At 53.7% G+C, this 23,421-nt stretch overlaps 1 protein-coding gene across 1 annotated transcript in view; it reads left to right on the plus strand.

Moving 5' to 3' along the window:
* Window positions 1-18,062, plus strand: part of STX8 (syntaxin 8) — a 243,104-nt gene extending 225,042 nt beyond the window's left edge. The window contains exon 8 of the mRNA XM_008153588.3: window positions 17,876-18,062. Within this exon, the coding sequence (XP_008151810.3) occupies window positions 17,876-17,943 (68 nt within the window). The 3' untranslated portion in view covers window positions 17,944-18,062. The remainder of the gene's footprint in view (window positions 1-17,875) is intronic.
* The last annotated feature ends 5,359 nt before the right edge of the window (window positions 18,063-23,421 follow it).

A 23,421-nucleotide genomic window follows, 5' to 3' on the forward strand; every position in this document is an offset into this window, starting at 1 on the left:
CCTTCTTGCCGATAGAATCTTTGCTCAACAATTTTTAGGCCAATCATACTCTGGGATGTCTAGCCAGGGATCTGTCCGTTGTTCAGTGGGCTCACACCTTTGTTGCTACCTTGAGAGTCACAACCACACTCAGCGGCACCCCCTCTGACAAGGCCAGATTATGGCTCCTCGGATGATATGCTGCTCACAGAGGAAGTGTCTGGGATGGTGAAGTGTTTGAGGACAGTATTGAAAGGAGGTGACGTCGTGACCGCATTCCCCGCCTGAAGGGAGAGACCTTCCCTGCACGGTGCGACTCTGCCTGTAGTGTCGCCGTGCATCGGGCGTCGCAGCCCTGCAGCCCGACTGTCCCTGTTGCGCCTGCATATTTCCCAGATGGAGCAGCGAGCCTGGTGCTACCAGGTGTACCAGTTAACAATGCGGACTTTTTTCAATAGATGGAGTTACACATATGTTGATATATATGCGATTTGATATGTATGCTGTTTTGTTGTATTGACAGCAAGCTTCAAGACTTCATATGTCAAGTTTGCTGAAGGTGTTAACATCACAGATATTTTTACACTTAAAAATGTCGAATTTCGTGCCAAAAAAAGAGTGGGAAGTTATAATTCATTGCTTTATTTTGAAGAAAAAGTTATTGTATGCTTCTGGAAGCTTATGGTAAACATGCTCCATCTTACTTGTGAACGCTGGTTTAAACGCTTTAAAAGTGATTTCGATGTGAAAGACAAAGAACGTCCAGGTCAACCGAAAAAGTTTGAAGACCAACAGTTACAAGCATTATTGGATGAAGATGCGTGTCAAACTCAAAAACAACCTGCAGAAAGATTAAACGTTGCTCAGCAAACAATTTCCAATCGGTTACAAGCAATGGGAAAGATTTTAAAGGAAGGAAAATGGGTGCCACATCAACTGAACGAAAGACAAATGGAAAACTGAAAAGTCATCAGTAAAATGTTGCTTCAATGGCACAAAAGAAAGTCTTTTTTGCATCGAATTGTGACTGGTGATGAAAAGTGGATTTATTCTGAGAATCCCAAATGCACAAAATCATGGGTTGATCCAGGTCAACCATCAACATCGACTGCAAGGCCAAATTGCTTCGGAAAGTGTTTGGTGGGATCAGGAAGGTGTGGTGTATTATGAGCTTCTAAAACCAGGTGAAACCGTTAATACTGATCGTTACCGACAACAAATAATCAATTTGAACCATTCTTTGATCGTGAAACGACCAGAATGGGCCAGAAGACACGGCAAAGTAATTTTGCTTCATGATGACGCACCATCACACATTTCAAAACCAAAGACACATTCAAAGATCTTGCCTGGGGAGTATTAACCCATCCGCTGTATTCACCAGACCTTGCTCCTTCAGATCACCATTTGTTCTGATCAATGGCACATGCACTTTCTTAGCATCATTTCAAAACATACGAAGAAGTGGAAAATTGGGTCTCTGAATGTTTTGCCTCAAAACAAGAAAAGTTCTATTGGGACGGTATCCACAAATTACCTGATAGATGGGGAAATGTGTAGCTAGCCATGGACATTACTTTGAATAAAGCACTTTGATGTTTCTCTTAAAATGATCGTGTTTTCTTTGATCACAAAATCCGCATTATTAGCCGGTGCACCTGGTACTTTTGGTAGGAGGCCCTTTTCCATGACCCAGGGCAGAGGCCGTCCAAGGCTCTTTCTGTTCTCGCTCTCCCCGTGTTGGTGCTGCCCACGGGGCTCACAGCTGATGCTCCCTTCCTGCTGCTGCTGAAAACCAGCAGCCGACCGCGCGCCCGTTCGTTTTCACTGTCCCTGCCACCAGGCTCCGGCTGAGCAGCACCGTGAAGTTAGTGCTCCCGGGCCTGAAGCAGAGGCCTGGGCACCTGAGCAGAAGATGCACGTCCCTCCTGCGAGAGCAAATAGAAACCGCCGTGCTCTTCACTGCGTGTTTTCATTCATTCGGGCCTACAGGCCTTGAAAGACTTTGCATAAGCATCAGTTTCAAAGTCTTTTTCCGTGATGGCGTCTGAAGAGTGAGGTGAGCGGATTTTCGAGCAGAATGTGGCAGCCTCGGTGGTTACACTGGCACTCGTCATGCCTGAGGGCAGGAGGCTGGCCAGCCTCTCCCAGCGCCCCGTCTCCTGTGCTTTTGGCGTGTGCCGTGGGGAAGATGTGCATGGCTAATGTGATCACAGAGAGGGGGCAGCTCAGAGTGTCTCCTCTCCAAACGTTAAGCTGTGAATGCCCCTTTGTCGCAAGAGAAGTTTCCAGTCGGTAGTAATCGCAGCCGCGGTCACTTGAGAACATGCCATGTTCCAGGTCGTGTGTGCTCACCAAGCATTTGAGCTCGTTTCTTCGCCAGGACCAGTCTGGGAGCTAAGGGTTGGTAGTGTCCACCTGAGTTTAGGCTCAGAGTGACAGCCCCTTGATTGGAATGAAGCCAACTGGCTTCCGGGCCCCAAAGGGGGAAAGCTTGTACTCACGCGCACACACACACACACACACACTCACACACACACACACTCACACACACACGCACACTCACACACACTCATACACACACATACACACACCCACACTCACACACTCATACACATACACGCACACTCACGCACACTCATACACACACACTCATACACACACACTCATACACATGCACACACACACATACACGCACACACACGCACACACATACACACACCCACACTCATACACACACACTCACGCACACTCATACACACACACACACTCACGCACACTCATACACACACACTCACACGCACACTCATACACACACACGCACACTCATACACACACACACACACACTCACACACATACGCACACCCACACTCACACACACACACACACACTCACGCACACTCATACACACACATACACACACCCACACTCACACACTCACACCCACACACACACACACGCACACGCACACGCACACTCACACACACTCATACACACACATACACACACCCACACTCACACACACCCACACTCACACACGCACACTCGGCCTCCGTCTTCCTGCTGCAGCTGGGAGGTGGCACACGGGGTAGAGGTCAGTGGGACAGAGTCACAGTCGCCTGATGGTGGCCACTGGAAGCAGGGGACCTTTGAACACAGGAGAGCTCATTTCTCTGCTGCCGTGATGGGGAAGGCTTCACGGCCAAACTGAGTGATCCTGACATCTGTTCTGGTTATTTGGGGAAAGACTCTGCTCTTAAAGTGAAAGGACTCCGTCTGGCTCTCTCTCCAGCCCTTATTTTTCTTTTCTCCCACAGCTCTTAGCAGTCATCTTTCTTCTGCTCTTGGTTATATATAATCCGTGTCACCTTGGAGGCCAAAGGAATGCTGGGATTAGTGGGGGCAGATGTGGCCTCCCAGATGACAGAGTGGCTCTCCACCCGAAGTACCAAAGTGGTGCTGGCTGTCCCCGCTTCAGTGAAATGCCCTTACCAGGATCCTTGCAGACTTGGGGTGACATCCTGCGTCTGTGATTTCATTCTCCTTCTCCCACCACAACTAGCTGGTGGCCAGTCCTGGGTGGCCCTCAGCCAGAGCTGAAGTGAAAGCCCAGTGCAGGCCGCCAGCTTAAGCACACTTACCGTCTGGGAGAGCCGTCAGGAGGAAGCGGGGTACTGCTGCTCCGTGTTCGACCCCGTGGCAGATCCGTGTCCCGCAGACCAGGCGGGCACAGAGTTCCCCGACCAAGTGTCCCTGCCCTGGAAAGTGCTGGGCGCCCACGGACACACTCTCCCTCTCCACTCGCCTTTCTACTCCATAATAAGTCCCTTTTCTGTTTCCAGTTGTCATTACATCACCCTCATTCCAGCAAAGCTTCGTCATGTGTTATTCCTAAGCTTACATATTATTAACATTCAGGGATGCCAGTCTTCTGATGCCCGTAGGAAGGCACCCTAATCTTCCCGCGATGTTTCCAAACCCCTCTGTGGGGCGGCCAGTTTCTGGAAAACGTTAGCCCTCCTTCCCCACGTGCTTCTAGGGCCCGAGGGAAAGGGGCCATGCCTCTGAGCTGCCACCTCGCGGCCACAGTACGAGGAGGATAAGCTTTATTTTCTTTTTAGCACCTAACCAGCACATTGCACAATTTCCTTACTTTGGTTTTTGTCTATCTTTACCCACTGCACCCTTCTCTCTCTCTCTCTCTCTCTCTCTCTCTCTCTCTCTCTCTCTCTCTCTCTCTCACACACACACACACACACAGCAGCTCAGTGAGGTGGAGGCAGGGATTCTTGTCTGTTTTGTTTGTGCTGTGTCGCCAGTGCCTAGAACAGTGCCTGGAGCCCTGTACAGGCCCAATCGATATTTGTTACACAAATCGAAAGCCAATAGAGGTGCAAGTCCAGAGGTTATAAATACCGTTTTTGCTTTCCTAACCTCATCAGGAGTGGGGCCTTCTGTTTCATTTGTTGATTAAACGTTTATCGAGCAACTAACGGTACATGTGGCTCTTAGGAAAAGCACTGTGGTGGCAGGAACAGCGTGCATTCCCCGGGGACCTGCCCCACCCAGACCCCTGCTGGCCCCACACAGTGTGCCCTGGGGAGGAGGGGCCCAGGGGAGGTCTTGTCCGCTTTGTTTACACAGAGGAGCTCTCCTGCCCCGTCTTTGCTCCGCTGTTTGCCCCAGAACTTGAGTGCATCTCCCGCTCACGGGTACTCCTCGGGACATCTGCATGTTCACCACAGCACACGTGTGACATCCCAGGACAGGGACCGAGCGAGAGCTGGGTCTCTGAGAAGGCGCTTCACGGCAGCAGGCACTTCGGGACCTGGCCGTTCGCGGCGAGGAGTCCTTTCAGCAGTAAATGGGCAAAGCGAAAGGGTTCTCAGGTTACTCATATTTTTTCCAAATAATTAGAGACAGTTACTTTTGCTGATGGTGTCTTTACTGAAAGGTTTTGGTTACTGTAAGAGGAAATGACTGGCTCATTTAGGTTAAACAACATGTAATTTATTTGGATGATGTCGGGTTACTTGCGAGAATCTAAGGGGTAATTGGGCCAGCCACGTCTCAGGAGGAGTCGGAACAGAGGCATGTCCTGGGACCTTCCGGCCGCGTTTGTGACTGAGCCCAGCACTGCTCGGTCCGAAAGCCGGAACTCCCGGAGAAGAGCGCTCCCCGCTGGACCCCCCAGCTCTGTACGGTAGAGGCAGGTCAGGTTGGACAGGCGTGGCTCCCTCCCTCGCCCAGTACTATGCTTTTCTGAGGTTTAGAATTCAGAGACTCAGTTCAGATCTACCACCTGGTAGCCTTTTACATCTTGGTCAAATGATTTGCTTAAAAAAAAAAAAAATCAGATGGGTGATCATGTGCTGTGTTGAGGTTGATGCCATCCTCTCTGTACCTGAGTGAGGACCGGGCAGCAGTACCTCCTGCCTCGCCCAGCCCGCATCCCTGATCGATGCCAGGTGACGGCTCCCGTCCTGCAGCCCAGATGAGGGGCTGGAGCGGTGAATCCACAGCCTGACTGGAGCCATCCAGAAATCTTTTGACACTTACTCAAGAGGGAGTTGTCAAAACAAGATATCCATAACAGAGGTCCCGACTGTCTTGTCAAAGACACTTGAATTCCTGCCAGACTCCAGACAGATTCCCGTTCCCAGGGGCACCGCGCGGGCAGCAGGGGGACGTTTCTGAGCAAACATTGATAGCGCCAGCGAATCGGCATTAAATTATCGACGTGACAACTCGCCCTGGGCTGCCTCTGATGGCCGATGTGACAGGTTATCTATTTGCAATAGGACTCTGCTATGGAATTGTGGCCACTGCTGGGCTGAACTTGTTTCGGGGAAGGGAAATGAAGAAACCCTTTAAGGACACGCATGGGGATGGGCCTAGAAACGAGTGGGCGCGTTCCGGCAGGAAGCAACGATGATGGCCGAGTCTTTGCAGGCTCTCTGAGGAGGTGTCCTCTGCGGAGCGCTTTTGTTTTGCTTGGGGGAGGCAGCGTGGGTGATTTTTCTGCCTCTCCTGTGAGGCCGGGAGCCCCTGAACGGACCAGCGTGTACCTCTGCACCACTGGGCACGACCCACGGCAGGCGCTCAATGAGCATCTGTTGGGTCAGGCTTTGGCATGGTTGATAGGACTGTCGGGGGCAGGTCTCACCCGGCACAGTGCCCGCGTGGGCTGTGCGCCGGGACCCCTTCCTGGGCCTGACCCTCCCTGGGCTGTGAGACGAGCTCTCCCACGGGACCTGCTGGCTGAGTGCTCGCCTCCCACCCTGTGGCTGTGCCGCACCGGACGCCTGCGCCCGGGAACCTGCCTCTCACTGAGCCTCGTCCGCTCCTCTGCCTGTTCGTACAGTCTTCCTTCCTTTTAATTTCCTGTTTCTGGGCAAGTGCTGTTCTCCTCCTCCCAGCCCCCCTGCTCTCAGGTCACCGTCGCCGTTTCCCGCTCTCCCTCTCTCCGCAGCACACACCTCTGCTGCTCTCCTCTCCGCTAGCAGCGGCCTCCCCCTGCGAGTTGATTCTCTTCGAGTTTTTCTATTTACGTGGAGGGTTACCTCTTGTCTGCACTGAGATGGCACCAGCCCAAGGGACAGGGAGGACGCACTTGCCCCAGGCGGGGCCCGGCCGTCAGAGGGCAGGACAGAGTGCCAGTGTGGGAAGGTCTCTGTCCTCCCGTGCCACCTCAGCTCAAGTCTATCCTAGAGGCACGGGGCCCCGGGCCTGCCTCCCCAAAGAGTCACCTCGGAGAAGACCGTGGTGTTTGCCCTCAGAAGCTTGCACTTTGCAGAAGGAGCCAGAGTGTAGTGAGCCCTGGGCCGTGGTGAGTGCCACGCGACCCTGAGATTGTGTTTTCCCTCCTGAGCCCGAGGAAGCGGGTGCAGAACGCTGGCCAGGCCAGGCTGCGGTAGCAGGACTCCGTGCCTCCCTTGCCCCCTCCCACCCTGCGCCCTAGCTGCAGGCTGGTTCCAGCTGCACCTGACTCCGCCCGGAGAACCGGCCCTTCGCCCCAGCCCGTCCTGCCCTGCCGTCGGCCCTGCTCCAGCGGCTCTCTCGGGGCAGGTGGCGTGACCAGCCTCTGAGCCCGTCCCCTCCTATAAATCGGGGAGCTTTGTCTAGCAGCTCCACTGCCGTGTGGTGAGAATAGAAAGGAGTCTAAGCACTGGAGGGCTCTGTGCACACGCACCTCACGGCGTAGCAGGAGCTCCTATTTTTTTTCCACTTCTATTCTTTGTTATTATTTGTGTTGTCATTGCCATTATTATTTGTGCCATCATAGCTGGCATGCCTGGCCCCCGGGCCCTGAGCCCCTTTCCGCCCATTCTCCATGCAGCTGAGCAGGGTACGGCCCCGGCACAACTGCGGTGCTCCCTCGAGCTTCCTGCGATCTTCCACCCCCTTGGGTTCGCTCTAACCTTCTTCTCCATGTAATGCGTGCCCCTGCCCTGCCCTCCCCGCTCAGCCGCCCTCCCAGGGTGGTTTTCACAGCCCCGCACACCTGGCGCACCTGGGCCGGGCTCCGGTGCCTGACTTCAGCCAGCGGCCCGCCAGCACATCTGTCCTTCCCGCGGCCAGTGCCCGACACGGATCTGCCAGACATTCCACCCGCACTGCCTACCTTTCCTGGACACCGTGCCCCCGCCAGGCGCGCCTGGAATCGGGCTCCGTTCCTACCCAAGTGCCATCCAGGTGCTCCTCTGCTTCCGTTGCTCTTCCTTTTGGAATGAATGACATTTTATTTCTGTTTTAAACCGAGAGGCCAGCTCTCTCCCAGGCCATCCAGGGAGCGTCTGCCGTACACAGGGCGCCATTCTCGGGCTGTGGGTTATACAAGCAACGATTGTTGTCCCCAGAGCTCCCATTGATGGTGTGCCAACTCAGTTCTAGAAGTTTCGCACTTCATCTTGTTGACCCTCACACCAGCCTATGGAAGCAGCATTTCTAGGCTGTTTTCCAGATGCTGAAACTCAGAGTAAAGGGACATCCCAGCGTCTGATAGCCAGAAAGTGACAGGTCCAAAGCCAGGTCCCCCTGATCCTACAACCAGTGTCCCTTCTTCCACATGACCTGTCCTTGGAGATTCATGACCTCAGGAAAGAGACATTAATAATCATCTGCGTGTAAAGATGGAGGGCAGCGGGGAAGAGCAGCAGCCTGGCTCCAGGGGCCACGCCCAGCCAGGCCCAGGGTCTTGCCGGAGGAGCGGGAGCTGAGCTGAGTGCAGCGCCTTGGCCCTGGAAGGGGTGGAGGGGAAGGGATGCGGAGAAGCAGAGGGGAAGGAGGATGTGAGGTCAGCAGAGGAGGTGGGCAGCCTCTGCGCTGAGTGCAAGGAGGGTTTACCACCAACAGAGGACAAGCCTGGAGGGGTGGGCGAGGGCCAGCTCAGCCAGTCAGGGAAGACGGCCACCGTGTTCCAGGGGAGCACTGTTGTGGGAAATGAAAATGTGGGACCTGGTGGGAAATAGTCCACGGACGACTCGGGGCCTGCCACCCGCCCCCCGTTCTGGGCAAACCCAAGTCCTCTGGTGGTTTCCCAGCGCAGCTGAGCTTGTAGGCGCTGGAGGCAGGTGGCAGGGGCCCACGCCTGCGGCAACCAGCAAAGCAAACAGCTCCGAGCCCACAGCCCAGGCCGAGGGGGATCCGGAGGGTGGCCGCAGGCCTCCAGGCATTCAGCTGAAAATCGGAATGTCAATATGTTCACCTGTGCACGGCGTCTACTCCTCCCTTAGCTTATTTGCCCAGTAATGGGATTAAAGGGAACATTTACATGAACTTTTGAAAACAAATATTCCAGTTTTGTCTTCTCTCCTGCTTATTCCCCACCTTAACTCGGGAGTCTGCTGCAAAAATCTGACCAGTGAGAACCGACTGGCTAATACTTAAGCAAATGCCACCCAGCAGGCACAGCTGGGCTGACACCTGCAGGGTCCTTGCAGCAGGTCCCTGGCGGGTCTGGGCGTTATCAGTGCGTGAGAGTCGTCTGTCGGCCCTGACGGCTCCACTGGGGAGAGCCGCAGACAACAGGAGAATATCTATTTTGGTTCAAAACAACCAACAGCAGGTGACCAGTATGACTTCCCTTGTGATAAACAAAACCAGGTAAAAAGACTTCCAGATAAACTGGCCCTTCATATCCCCTGCCTCCACCCCTCACCCTCCATCCCCTCCTCTCCCGCCATCCTTATCTCCCACATTTCCTACAGCTGAAGGGGAGAAGTGTCCAGTATGGAGGTCTCTCTCTCTCTCTCCATCCCCCCTCCCACGCCTCTCCCCTCTTCTCTTCCTTATTAGTAAGCAAGGAGCTGTTACCTACGCTCAGCTGTGGCAGGGGTGTTGGCAGCACAGCCTCCCCAGTTTGCAGGTTTCCAGTGTTTCACTGGAAAGAAATATGGACGATTAATCCAGAGGAACCATCTTCAGAAAGCATAACACTGTTCCTGAGAAACTGTGTTTCCTATCCTTTCCCTGTTTGAGAAGAAGTTTATTTTCTTACATCTTTTTTTAATTGCTCTGAGCTGGACTTGTAAATACTCTAAGTGGTTGAGTAATACTCATCTGGTGAACTGACCGAAGGAAACAGACATTTCTTTCCGCCCCCGTAAGCGGCTCCCCGTGCCCGCCCCCGAGAGGGGCGCTGGGTGGTGGGAAGGGAAGCCTGCCTCGCCAGGCGCCCGCCGCGCCGCCCGCGGAGCTGAGTGAAGCCGGAGGAAGTGATCCGCTGTCAGGAGCTCGCCAGGTGTCCCTGCGCCGGGTTGGGGGCAGAGAGCATCCGTTGTCTAAGAAGTTGGCAGGTTCCCAGATGTTCAGCTGTCTCTCCTCGTCCTGAAATGCCAGATATTTCCTTGGCTGGGATGGATGACGAGCCCCTGAGGTCGAAGCATTCCTCTGAGGCAGGAGAAGGAAGTGCTCTCTCTCCCAGGTGCCTGGGTGCCCTCAGGTGCTCCTGGCACCGCGGGCGCCCTGGCCCTCCCGCTGGGACAGGGTCCCGCTCTGCGCGGACACCCCCGCCTCGGTCTGAGAGATTGTGAGCCCCCGCACTGCGTGGCAGCGGCGTTTTCTCTTTAATGATGCCTTTTTAGCGATCCTTACTGGCGTATTTATTAGGAGTGGATCTGGGATGTGCTTCAGAATAATGCACGGACAGGGAGCGGCGAGGTGTCCGCAGACCGGCCGTGAATGGGTCTTTGTTAAAGCCGAGTGATGCGGTCATCACAGCTCATTATACTCTGTCTCCTTTTGTATTTGTTTAAAGTTTTTCACCATAAAAAGATATCGGAAGGAAGGGAGGAGAAAGAAAAGAGAAGAAGGGAAAAAAGAGAGAAGAACCTCTTTATACCAGTTTTGCAGCCAAAGAAGTCTGGGCCTCTCCCTGATCAACCCCACACGGTGGGAGACAGGGTCCCCCCCCAGGCCCCGGTGCAGAGAAGGGGCGAGAGCGTGGCCCAGGGTCAGTCCCACCCGGTTCAGTTCCAGCGCTTCCTCTTGCTATCGGGCAGGGTGGGGAACCTTTCTTCTGCCCAGGGCCGTGTGGATATTTATAACCATCATTCTCGGGCCATAAAAATCATCAACTTAAAAATTAGCTGCTGTATTTGGTCAAACATTTAACTAACTCCCCCCTGATGCCTTGGCAGGGCCGGACCACATGATTTCGCCGGCCTTACGTGGCCCGCGGGCCGCACGTTCCCCACCCCTGCTGTAAGGGGCTTACGGAGGAGAGCCACCTCCCAGAACCCCCTCTCCCTCCTCTCTGCTGCTGAGAACTCCCGAGGCGACACCACCCCTCCCCCTCCATGGCAGCCAGTGCAGACCCGGCATGTGAGTGCCCCACCCACGGCATGGCTGAGCTCTCCCGGCTTCCACAAGACCCTGCCTGCGCTCCTCTCTCTGAAATCCTGTAGAGGAGAGAGCCTCCATTCAGGAGAGGTGCCAGAGCTGTGGCCACATTCCAGGACAGCCACACGCCTTAAAGAGAGAGGACTGCGGTGATAAGGTGTGTCAACACCTGTTCTTTGTCCAAAAGAATCCAAAGGCCACAGCTGGCTTTTGCTTATCACTGCCACTTGCCATCTCGGAACGACTTCCTCCGCTGGCCCCCTGTGCACAGCAGTTTGCTTCAATCTATTGAGAACCTCCTCCCCAGAGGCCCCTGTTTGTTCTGAAAGGGTTTGAAATGTAAGAGTCGTATTAGGCATTGCTCTCACGGTCTCCCTTTTCATCTGGGGACAGGAACCCCGTTTATCACATATTATCAAGTGACACTATCTCTGGTGTCAATGGCTGAAGTGCATTTCCATTTTTCACAGGTATGGTGTGCCCTGTCATACCTTGCCTGTGGCACAATTTGTATAACTCACAATTTCTGTCAAAGAGCAATCAGCAGCTTAAAGAGAAATGACGAATTAACAGTAGTTCCAATGGGCCCGCCCACCCTCCTGGGAACCCTGTGCCAGTGTTTGGAGACCAGCACTGAATTGTCTCTTCTTGGCCTCCTTTACAACCTCCCCAGCTTCTCTCTCACTCCCGACCATTGCTTCTGTGTCCTTTGTATTGGCTGTGCCGCCCAGGTACTCAGTACGTTATCCTATACTAGAGGCCCGGTGCACGAAATTCGTGCACAGAGGGGGGTTGTACCTCAGCCCAGCCTGTACCCTCTCCAATCTCGGACCCCTCAAAGGATGTCTGACTGCCCGTTTAGGCCCGATCCCTGGGATCGGGCCTAAACGGGCAGTCGGACATCCCTCTCATAATCCAGGACTGCTGGCTCCCAACTGCTTGCCTGCCTGCCTTCCTGATTGCCCCTAACTGCATCTGCCTGCCAGCCTGATCACCCCCTAATCACTCCCATGCCAGCCTGTTTGCCCCCAACTTCCCTCCTCTGCCGGCCTGGTCACCCTTAACTGCCCTCTCCTGCAGGGTTGATTACCTCCAACTGCCCTTCCTTGCAGGCCTGATCCCTCTCAACTGCCCTCCCTTGCAAGCCTGGTCCCTCTCAACTGCCCTCCCTTGCAGGCAGGGTGCCTCCCAACTGCCCTCCCTTGCAGGCAGGGTGCCTCCCAACTGCCCTCTCCTGCTGGCCATCTTGTGGTGGCCATCTTGTGTCCACATGGGGGCAGGATCTTTGACCACATGGGGGCAGCTATATTGTGTGTTGCAGTGATGATCAATCTGCATAGTTCTCTTTTATTAGATAGGATAGAGGCCTGGTACAGGGGTGGGGGCCAAGCTGGTTTGCCCTGAAGGGTGTCAGGTGGGCCACGCCCCCTGGGATGCAAGCGGAGTCCCTGGTATCTGGAATTTATTTTCCTTCTACAATTGAAACTTTGTAGCCTGGAGCAGAGCCAAGCCTGGGGATCCCTCCGAGGCCCGAATCCATTTGTGTTTGGGTTATAATTGAAACTTTGTTGCCTTAAGCAGGTGGGCCCGGCCAGGGTGTGCAGAAAGCTTTGCTTCCCCTGATGCCGGCGGCAACCCTGGCCTGCTCTCTCAAGCTCCATTCTGCCGCCATTTGTTTGAATTTGTTTACCTTCTATAATTGAAACTTTGTAGCTTGAGTGGAGGCTTAGGCCTGCAACGGCTGGCAGAAAGCTTGGCTTCCTCTGTTACCTAGGGAACCTTGCTCTCTGTGGCTGTAGCCATCTTGGTTTGGGTTAATTTGCATGCTTGCTCTGATTGGATGGTGGGCGTGGCTTGTGGGCATGGCTTCTGGGTGTGTCGGAGGTATGGTCAATTTGCATATTTGTCTATTATTAGATTAGATAATAAAAGCGTAATATGCTAAGTGTCCAACCAAATCCGTCAACCACTCAACCAGTCGCTATGATGCGCACTGACCACCAGGGGGCAGACACTCTGACCGGTAGGTTGGCTTGCTGCTGGGGTCCAGCCAATTAGGACTGGGCGAGAGGGCCAGACACACCCTGGAGCCCTCTCATGGCCCCTCTCTGGCCAGCGGGCCCCAATGGGCCCCTATTGGGGCCGGCTGGCCAACCTCCTGTGGTCTCTCCCTGGCCAGCCAGCCCGCATCAGCCCCGATTGGGACTGGGCAAGATGGCCCCAATCGGCCCTGATCGCCTGACAGGCCAAGGGGCCCCACCCATGCACGAATTCGTGCACCAGGCCTCCAGTTTACTACATAAAAAAGAATGTGCTGTGCCCATTTTGGGAGCCAGGCTCTGTCCCCAGCACTGGGGGTCGGGTGGTGGACTAGACAGGCACGGTGCCTGGACGCTCATGGGCCAGCGGAGGAGCTAGTCACTGAGGACCTAAGCTAGGATGTAGGAAGGGCCACGACAGAGAGAGAGAGGGACAGCAAGAGCGCGGTCCACTGGAGGTCTGGACACTCGTGAGATTTGGGGGACGAGGAGGGGTTAACTGGGCCAAGAGTGTGCAGCGATGTCTGGGCAGAAAGAATGGCAGGAGAACAGGCCGGGAGGCGAGCAGGAGCTCGGCCCGCTGAGGACCCACGGCCAGGGTGGCTAGACCACAGGTGGAGTGTGGCTTCAGGGGTGGCAGGGACCAGACTGTACCGGGCCTTCTAACCGCTGGGAAGGGTTTGGACTTGAGCTGAAGCTATCAGAGCGTTTGTTGTTGTTGTTAATCCTCACCTGGGGATGTTTTTCCATTGATTTTTAAAGAGAGTGGAAGGGAGGGGAGAGACAGAGTGAAACATCTGTGAGAAAGAGACACATCAATTGGTTGCCTCCCACACACGCCCTGATCAGGGCTGGGGATCAAACCTGAAACCCAGGTACATGCCCTGGACAGGAATCAAACCTGGGACCCTTCAGTCCACCGGCCAGCGCTCTGTCCTCTAAGTCAGTCTGGCTCGGGCGCCATCGGAGTGTGTTAAGCCAGGAAGTCGCCTGCTCTGATTCCCATTCCAGCTGAACTGTGGGGGGGCTGGGTGGCAGGGGCGGCAGGACAGTCCCTGCAGTGGCCCAAACGGGAGACATGCAGGCTCTTCCCTGGGACGGACGGTCCGTGTGTTTAGACTGAAACCGGATGTGAGGATTCCATTTCCCAACCAGTTGCTGTTCCCGAGGTCTTTGTTCCCATCCCTTGCTCTGCTACATCGGCCTCTCCTTTGGGCCATCGCAGCCTCAGCCCAGGACCCTGCTGCACAAGGCGCCCTCAGCCTCGTGTTCTCCGGCTCTGACTCACCTGAGCACGTGACGGTCCTTCTTCCTGAAGCACCGCTTGTGAGCTCTGCTTTCCTCAGAATTCACCCCCTCCCCCTGTCTCAGGGTCAGCCCGGGCTCTGGGGGCCAGCCCTCGCCCCAACACTCCACCTCACTGTCTGCTTCCCCATTTCCATCTTTTTTTTTTTTTAATTGTGCATGTATGCCTTTCACCCCCGTCCAGAAGTAGGGGGATTCCTGCCCAGGTGGAGCTCGTGATCAACCTAAAGATGTTTCTGGAGGCAGAAACGAATGAGAAGATTTGTTCTTCCAGTTCTGGCAAGAAGATGGATGGAGATAATCTTCACACACACACACACACACACACACACCCCTCACTATAAGCATCTTGAAGTGCTAGATAAAATATTACAACACCCCCTAAAATGTTAAGGCATAGCTGAATTTACAAGGAAGAAAGGAAATCCCTGGATGAAACAAATGGAGAGAAAACTGGAACCCGGAACCTGGATGAGTGACTGATGCGCAGCTGGGTCATTGTCAGCCACAGTGACACAGAGCAGGCTCCGCCCAGTTCTGTGAAGGCCAGACAGTGAGTGAGGCTTCGCAGACCACGGACAGTGTGACATCTTCTTTTTCTTTCTTTTTTAAAAATATACTTTTATTGATTTCAGAGAAGAAGGGAGAGGGAGAGAGAGAGAGAGAGAAGAAACATCAATGATGAAAGAGAATCCTTGATCAGCTGGCTCTCTCCTGCACGCCCTACACTGGGGATCGAGCCCATAACCCGGGCATGTGCCCTGACCAGGAATCGAACCGTGACCTCCTGGTTCATAGGCTGGTGCTCAACCCCGGAACTGGGCTTCTTTTTTGACAACCTTTTAAATATATATAAACCATTCTTAGCTTATGAATTGTACAAAAATAGCCCACAAGCTAGATTTGGCTCCTGGGCCACAGTTTGCTGGCTTCTGATGCAGAAAGGTTTATGTCCACAGAAAGATGGGGAAAATCTCAACTCCCCAGAGGGAGTCCTCTCAAAGATTGGATCGTCAAAGAAAGGGGGTGTATTCGAAAACATGCAGTCCTTGCCACACAGAGATGAGAGGGAAGCTTGCCGCATGTTTCTAAGTCGCTCCTCGGTATTCAGAACTGTGGGCGTGCTGTGCTGACATGGTGGGTTGTAAATTCACACTATGAGCTTCAGTGAACCCTGTGATCTGTGCCTGGAATCCAGGAGCCTGAACGGGGAGGAGAAAGCTAAGTGCATTCTTATTTTCACTAACCTCTAATTGAAAGTTAGCATTTCCTTCAATTAAGAAGACAGTTAACAGACAACAGTAGTGTTAGAACTTGTGACTTTGTCACCAATAGAAATCACAGATGTTTTCACATCAAAATATAGAACATGTATTATTATCGCAGAATTTTAAAAATATACATTTTGATAAATATGTTTCAATTAATTGGAAATGTTCCAACAGTCTTCTAAATAATTATTGGGCCAAAGAAGTAATTGTTGAAATTTTTATTTATTGATTTTAGAGAGAGGAAGGGAGAGAGAAACATCGATTTGTTGTTCCACTTATCTATGCATTTATTGGTTGATTCTTGTATGTGCCCTGACTGGGGATCGAACCTGCAACCTTGGCCTATTGGGACAACACTCTAACCAACTGAGCTATCTGGTCAGCGTGAAATTTTTAAAAATATAATTTGGAAACTAACAACATTTATTTCATATCAAATTATAGGTTTAGAGGTGTAATATTTAGAAGATTGAAAATGAATTAGTTAACTTTCAACTCAAGAAGTTAGAGAAGGAACAACAAAGTAAATCCAGAATAGTAGGATTAAGGAAAATAAATGCAGAAATTAATAAAACAGAAAATAAATGAGAGATGATTGTCAAAGTCAAAATTTTTCTTGGAAAAGATTAATAAACAGGCACACTTTGTGGCAAGGCTAGTCAAGAGAAAAGAGTGCACAAATAAGTGGTTAGAAATAAACAGAAGGACATAGATATGGCATAGCATTTAAATTTGTGTTGATTGATTGATTTGAGAGAGAGAGAGAGAGAGAGAGAGAGACATCACTTTGTTGTTCCACTTATCTATTCATTTCGTTGAGTTTTATGTGTACCCTGACCAGGGGATCAAACCCACAACCTTGTCGTATCGGGACGATGTTCTAACCAACTGAGCTACCCGGCCAGGCCTATAGATTTAGCGTAGTATTTAAATTATAAGAATAGAATGAATAGTTTTATTCCAATATTTTTAAATACTCAGAAAAGAAAATGGCAATTTCCCAGAAAAATATAACTTAACAAAACTGACTCAAGAAGAGGGAAAAACAGAATTCCCAGCGTGGGAAGCTATCCAAGTGTAGAGTGAGTGTTGAAAAGGCATTGAGCAGCCCTTCGTTCATTCATTCAACAGCTACGTGTTGAGTCCCACCCCAGGCACTGTCATGGAAGCTGGGTGCAGCAGTGAATAAGATAATCAAAGCCACACACGCGCAGCTCTGTCGGAAAGAACTGTCCATGATGATGGTCTTCATTGTCTCTGGCAATATGGTAGCCATTGGCCACGTGTGGCTCTAAAGCACTTGAAATATGGTTAGTGCAACTGAGGCACTGAATTTTTAACTTTATTTCCTTTTAATTAATTGAAATTTAAGTAGCCAGATGTGACCAGTGGTTACCTAGCTAATGGCTTCCTATGAGAGAATAACTTGTTGAACTCTCAGGACCCCGAACTCTCCAAAAACAGCTCCTCAGTCTGAGGTGGTCAGCCCTGGTGGCCACGACCACATGGTCCTGTGGGCTCGACTCACCTGTTCCTCTATAGAGCATTTTCAGGTGCTTTATCCCATCGGCTCCTCACTTCCCTCGTGGGGCCTCAGTGCTCAGGGACCCTTCAGTAGGCAAAGGATTGAGTGCTTACTTTGGGGTAACCATGCCCACCCCTGGCACATGCTGGCCTCAGGTGCCTGGTGTGGTAAGCACTCATTACACACCGGGAAGCGTGGGAGTCAGTGAGCGAAGGGGCTGCGTTCTCGTCGGCCTTCTCATCGGCGCTGCAGGAATGGGCAATCCTGTCCCAGGATGCGCTGGAGAGGCGGGTGGGGTTGGCAGGTGGCTGTGTGGGTGGAGCTGGGCACAGACCGGGAGCAGACTGGCCCGAGGGCTGATGCTGGCCTTTGTCTCCAGCTAAAAATGTTAGGAAATAAAACAGAAAAAATACTAACAAAAATGTGTATGTGAAGCAAAGCCCCTCTATTGCGTATTTTCACAGATGGACGACATAAGTATCTTGGGCTCAAGAAGAAAAGGCAAAGCCGTGTGGATGGTGGAGATAACGGATTCTAGAATGAATTTCTTTGTAAACTCAAAAGCCCTTTCCTTTCTTGGCCTCTCATCAATGCAAACAGGAAACAGGGTCCGGCTGCACACAGGAGCTAGACCTGGAGGCCGACGTGCACACGTGCGGGGTGGGGGCCCTCCCTGGACCCCCCAGTCCTGCTGTCAGGAGCTCCTGCCCTTTGCTGCACAACTCTCGAGGTGGTGGGTTGCAAACTCACCAGCGGCCGTGCCCTGGGGTGCTGCCTCATAAGCACAAAGTAAAGGCTCCCGGAGAGCAGATGGACGGCACTGCCGTCCTCCCTGAAGATGCTCAGGGCGTGGGACGCTCGTCCACGTGCATTGCCATTGCTCAAAGGGGTCTCTTCTGCTTCTGTTTTCCAGGGATGATCGTGGTGATTCTGCTGCTGCTCGTGGCTATTGTGGTGGTTGCGGTCTGGCCTACCAGCTAGCGGCAATGACGGGACCACCAGCTGGACTCCTGCCCGTGATGGAGAAAAGCTCAGCACCTTTTGATACACGGAAGCTGCTCTCAATAAATCCCCTCAAAGCTCTGAACTCTCCATGTGCGTGGCTTCGGTCAAAGCAAACTGCGTGGCGGCCCTGGAGCCGGCGGAGTCTCAGGCCCAGTGTGGCCCTCTCGGGTCCTGCCTTGGTCGTTTTTGTGCCAGCCCAAGGTTCCTCGAGTGGGCACTGCCACGGCTACAATGGAGTCCACCCACCCCAAAGTGCGCTGGCGCCCTGGGGCATGGTACCGAACGCATAGGCAGTGAGTAACCGTGAATGTCTGGTCTGCTAGGAAATGGTGTGTCCATGTAGGAAATAAGTGAACGGTCAAGGCCACGTTGTCCAGCCCGGGCGGAGGGAGTCACGCGAGGGCTGACAGGCGCGGAGTCGGTGTGTCCCCAGCTCCCTGGCGGTGCTGCCATTGCTGCAGCCTCTCTGGACTCGGCGGAGCTGCCTTCAGCCCCAGAGGCACAGTCTCTCTCATTTCTGCGGTGACATAGCCGTTTCCAAGGCTGAAACAACTTGATCAGCAGCCAGAATGCGGCCGGTGCATGAGGTGGGTGGGGAGGGAAGAGATCGGTCTGGGAAGTACTGTTTAGTGTTCAAAGAAAGGTGTGAGTATGGAGTCAGGGGCCTTACTCGGCTCCTAACCTGGCTCTGGCAACCCAGCCTGTGAGTGCACCCAGGGAAAGGGGCAGACGGGGAGCAGGCCTGTAGGCGGTCCCGGCCCCTGTGGGTGTTGGCGAGTTCCAGGTTAGAGGGTAGAGGGCCAGCTCCGTGCCTCTCTCCTGTCTGTACAGAAAGCAGGCCGGGCCAGCTAGCCCTGCTTGGCCTCTCTGGCAAAAGGGGAAAGAATTCGCGTTGGTGATGGGGCAGGTTCCAAAGCACAAGACTTCACTGAGGCAAAGCAGAGGACAGGCCTGTGCTGGGGGAGCCTGGGGATGGCGTATGGATTTCCTAGATACTATGGGCGTCTGAGCACACGAAGGCGTCACCTGACCCCCCGTGGACAGACTGATGGGGTGAGAGGGCAGGGAGCGGAGGCAGGTACGAGTGAGCCACTTTGTCGGGGAACCGGATTGCAGAGCCCAGGAGAGGAAAGGGAGCAGGCGTGCTTCGGGATGGGCAGGATCCGAAGGAGAGGAGCCATGCTGGGCAGGGCCAGGGGTGCATTTTGCTTGTGTGGGGGGAGCGGAGTGGTTGCCGATGGATCACCCACAGCAGATCAGGAATCTGAGAGCCACGGCTTTCAGTGTGTCTTGCAAAACCCCAAATCTGTAAACAGTGTCTCCTTGGAGCCCCCACTTTGGGGCTCATGGGAGGCCGCATTGAAGGTCTGTTTGACTTTCTCACCTCCTCTTGACTTGCTCAGCACGGAGCCCGGCAACTCGTGGGCGTCTTTGAACCGGAGCCACGGCGTTCTGGCTCCGCCGCACGGAAAGGCCTTTTCAAGCCAAACACTGAGCTGATGTCTGCACACAACAGCTTCTGTTCTCGGGAGGAGTGGGCTCGAGGCCCGCCAGCTCTGCAGCCCGGAGACCCGGACCAGCGACTTCACTTCTCTGGACCTGCAGGCGGGGTGGGGTGGGGGGAGGGGATAGGGAGTGGGGGCATAGCAGGGTGGAAGCCTGGCCAGGTCAGACTGCAGGGACCTGCCATCCAGACTCAGGCAGTGCGCCCCCAGAGGTAGACGTGCTGGGCAGGAAGGCGCCCTGCTCCTTACTTAGCTTTCTTGGGGTGCGCTTCTCCCAGGAGACAGCCACCCCACTCTGCAGCGAAGGGCGGACCGGAAGTAGTGAGGCCTTCCCCAATCACTCTGGGGGTCTGATGCCTGGAGCCACTCTAGAGTGACAGCTAACATCGTGTTGCACTTTCTGGCCGGGTTTGCTAAGGCCCGCCCTTCCCCTCACAGGTGCCAGGAGCGCAGCCCGGGTGGCCTTGCTCTGAGTCTGTCCTGTGAGCAGCGAGACCTCGCTCAGCAGGAAGAACAGGCAAGGGCGGGACGTGGCACCCATACCGTGGGTGTTTTTTCAATGGAAATAGACTTGATTGAAATAACAGTAGAAGTATTGTTTAACTTAACTGATTATTAATTATAAGCATTTCTAGTCTGGATACCATATAAAGGAATCCAGATAGCTGGTTACAACAGGGACTTTTGCTCCGTTGAAACTTTGTTATTAACTGTAGCTGACCTTAGTCTACGTTAGCCCCCAGCCAGTCTGCTCCTGACCTCTTGGGCCAGCAGAGCCCCCACCCTCCTCCTCAGCCCACCCGCCAGCCTCGCTGCCTCTTTCCTCGGCTTCCCTGAACCCTCACCTCTGCTTCTCCAGCTTCGGGTGGCAAGAGAGCTCTTGGCAAAGACTGAAGACCATCTTTTATCTCGTTAGTAGCCCCCCTGGGTGAGTGGAGTTCCCCCCTTTATTTAAAAAAGGGGGCCAGGATTCATCTTTCCTCTCGTTGCTTTGTACTTTACACTTCTTCCCACGTCACCTCTTTGCAGAAAGGAGCTGCTGTCCGGTGAGGCTCCGGTCTGATAAAGCAATGAGTTCATCCGTCCGGTGCTATTTCTCACTGGCTATTTGGTATCCACTCCCAGTTTTTCTTGGCATATTTCTTATGTCTTTATTTAGTCTTAGAAGAGCATCGAAGAGGTGTCTGTGCAACGAAGTCTGAAACCCAGGAGTGTGTCTGAAACCCCTGAGGAGGCAGCATGTCGGGACGGGCGGGGCGGGCTTTCGGAAGGAGCGCGTCTCTGCAAGTCAGAGGCCCTGGGAGGCCTTGCCCCCGGCAGGCTCTGGGCGTTGGACTGGACTGTGCTGGGCCCGGAGTCCTGATGGGGTCACTCAGCTTCCTTGTGCCTCACCATTCCAGCCTCCAGCATGGACTTTCCTGACCACTTGGCCAGCACTTAGCAGCGACCCAGCTTATGCCCTGCGTTGAGCTTGGCAGCTGTCAGTGCCCTCTCTCCGAGTAGAGAGAGTGAGGCGGGCCCACGAGGCAGCGGCTGCTTCCATCACGCTCCAGTGTCTCTGACCAACCTGTTTCCCTCCAGCCTGGGACGGGCTGCAGCTGCCAGAACTGGGCCCGGCCGTGGAGGCGTCCCAGAGGCGTCCTCAGTCATAGACAACGTCTTTAGGAAGGACAGGAGAAAGCCACATGGTGAGGGCCTTTGAGCACTGGGCCCTTGACGAGAATGACCACAGCTGAGAGTTCCAAGTGCAGCACAAGCTCTGACCCGGTCTCTCGGCCGTCAGCCCTGCAGGGGCCCAGCTGGGTCTGAACTGGCCTTGGGAAGAGCCCGATTCTGCAGAAAATGCGGGTTTTCTTCCTGGCCTGCCCGGCCACCTGAGACCTGCCTCCTCCCCGACCACCCGGTGTCAGGAAGTGCCGTTCCAGCAGGGACTTACTCCTGGGACTGAACGGGACTCAAGGCCAACCCTGTATGGAGCTGCCCCGGCTCTGACCCCTGGATCTGCGAACAGTTCCTGCTCCCCAGCCGGACCCGGTGAGGAGCTGGGCTGGCCTGTTCCTTCCTGAGGCGAGGCTAAGGCACCACATCCAGCGCCCCACGCCGCAGGCACAGGCTCCACACCTCCCAGGTGCCAGCGGAATCCGCGCTCTAAGGTGTCAGCCCAGCCCCATGGCGGAGACGTGACTACAAAACAGCCGGGTGCAGAAATTACAGCTTCCTGGTGACGATCGGCTGCGCTGCATAGCAACACAACATGTTCCTAATGACGGGATTGTTTGTTTAATAAAGAAATCACAACCATTTGGAGATTTAAATATAGTTTCTCAGAAACCCAGTGAGCTCAGCCCCGGCCCTGCACTGCACAAAGCCTTGAGCAATGGCCTGAAACATTCTTGAGTTTGACTAACCCTGCAGTCTTCTCCCGTGAGTCTGCTCCTGGCTTTCAGGAAACGTCCTGTGAAAGGCCAAGCCTCTGCTTGCAGGTTCAGGATCAGAGGGGGCCGTCCCAAGGTGCACTCTGCCGGCTGCCGACTCTGGGCAGGTGGGGAGCATACCTGTGTGCCCTCCCCTGCGGTGCCCGGACCTGGAGCCCCAAGGAGTGGTAAGGATGGTTTGGGGGGACTCAGATACAGCTCAACCCATTTGAGAGACTTTTAGCCCCAGGACTTCCCAGCAAAGCTGCCTTTTCCTTTTTGTTTTTTATTTATCTATTTTTTGGTAGTTGGAGCTCTGTCTCAGGCTCGGGGAACCCAGTGGCTGTCCTGCTGGGAGTTCTTAGCGCAGAATCCACGTTCCTTAAATGGCACCGAGCCCTGCCGTCCTCCCCTCTCCCGCGTGCCCACCGCCCCCAGCTCAGACCACCAGTGAAGACTGGGAGACAAAGAACAGTGTACAAGAGTTTATTTAATTGATATCTGAATTTAGTTCTATCATGTGGGGCCCACGTTACAAGTTCCATCTGGGTCCATTACAACTCTAAACAAACAAACAGAAAAACTTTAAAAAATCCACAACTTTTTCCATGTCATTAAATATATTCATATATAATAACCATAATATATTAGTATGCATTGGAAAGGAGCACTGACCCAATGTCATGGTCACAACTAAACATTTACCATTCTGAGGGAACAGAATTCCGGAACGCAGGGGGGGAGGGGGAGTGCACCCAGGAGCGGGGGTGGGAAGGGTGGCGAATGACGAGGAGTGGGCTGGCTGGGGTGGCAGAGGCGAGGCCTCAGAGTACACACCGTGATGCCCCTGGGGTGTGGCATGGCTGCGGGTGTGCACCGTGGCCCAGGAACCCCATCCTCAGTCTCTCTCATGGGGTGTGATGGGGGGCGCTTCCTTTGAGCATTGAGATCCCAACGTTTTTCAGTTTCCTGGAGGGATCATTTCCTGATTGCTCAGAATCTTCTCGATTTCAGTCTCATTCCAACCTGGGGCCAACCCAAGAAAGTCGATACCCATTTCCTGCGTGCTACCGTGGAGGCAGAATTCCAGGTCACTGGGGCCTGAGAGCAGCACACAGCCTCCCTCCCATTTCCCAGGACCTGTGGGGCTGCCTCCCGCCCTGCTCAGGACAGAAGCACGGCTGCAGGTAAGTCTGGGCAGCCCCGTGGCCCCCTCCCTCCACCCTGTCTTCGTGACTGTGCTCAGTAAAGCAGCCACTCCGCTGTCAGGGGCTCCAGACCACCCAGCACGTAAGAAAAAGGACAACTGGGGAATCTTTTGTTTAAAACAAAAAAGGACTAATCTGGTGTGTTTTTCTTCAAATACCTACATATCACAATTCTGGTTAATACACTCTTCAAAATCAAAGTCTAGTTCACTTTACATCCCTTCCTAACTGTACAAATGGGCACACCTCGGTTCCTCTTCATCTCCTGGTGGAAGAGGGAGCTTCCTCAGGGGGCGGGCCTCACTGCTGAAGTTGGGGGCTGGGTTC

The sequence above is a fragment of the Eptesicus fuscus genome, chromosome 20 (genome assembly GCF_027574615.1).
Source record: "Eptesicus fuscus isolate TK198812 chromosome 20, DD_ASM_mEF_20220401, whole genome shotgun sequence".
In the NCBI taxonomy this organism is placed as follows: Eukaryota; Metazoa; Chordata; class Mammalia; order Chiroptera; family Vespertilionidae; genus Eptesicus; species Eptesicus fuscus.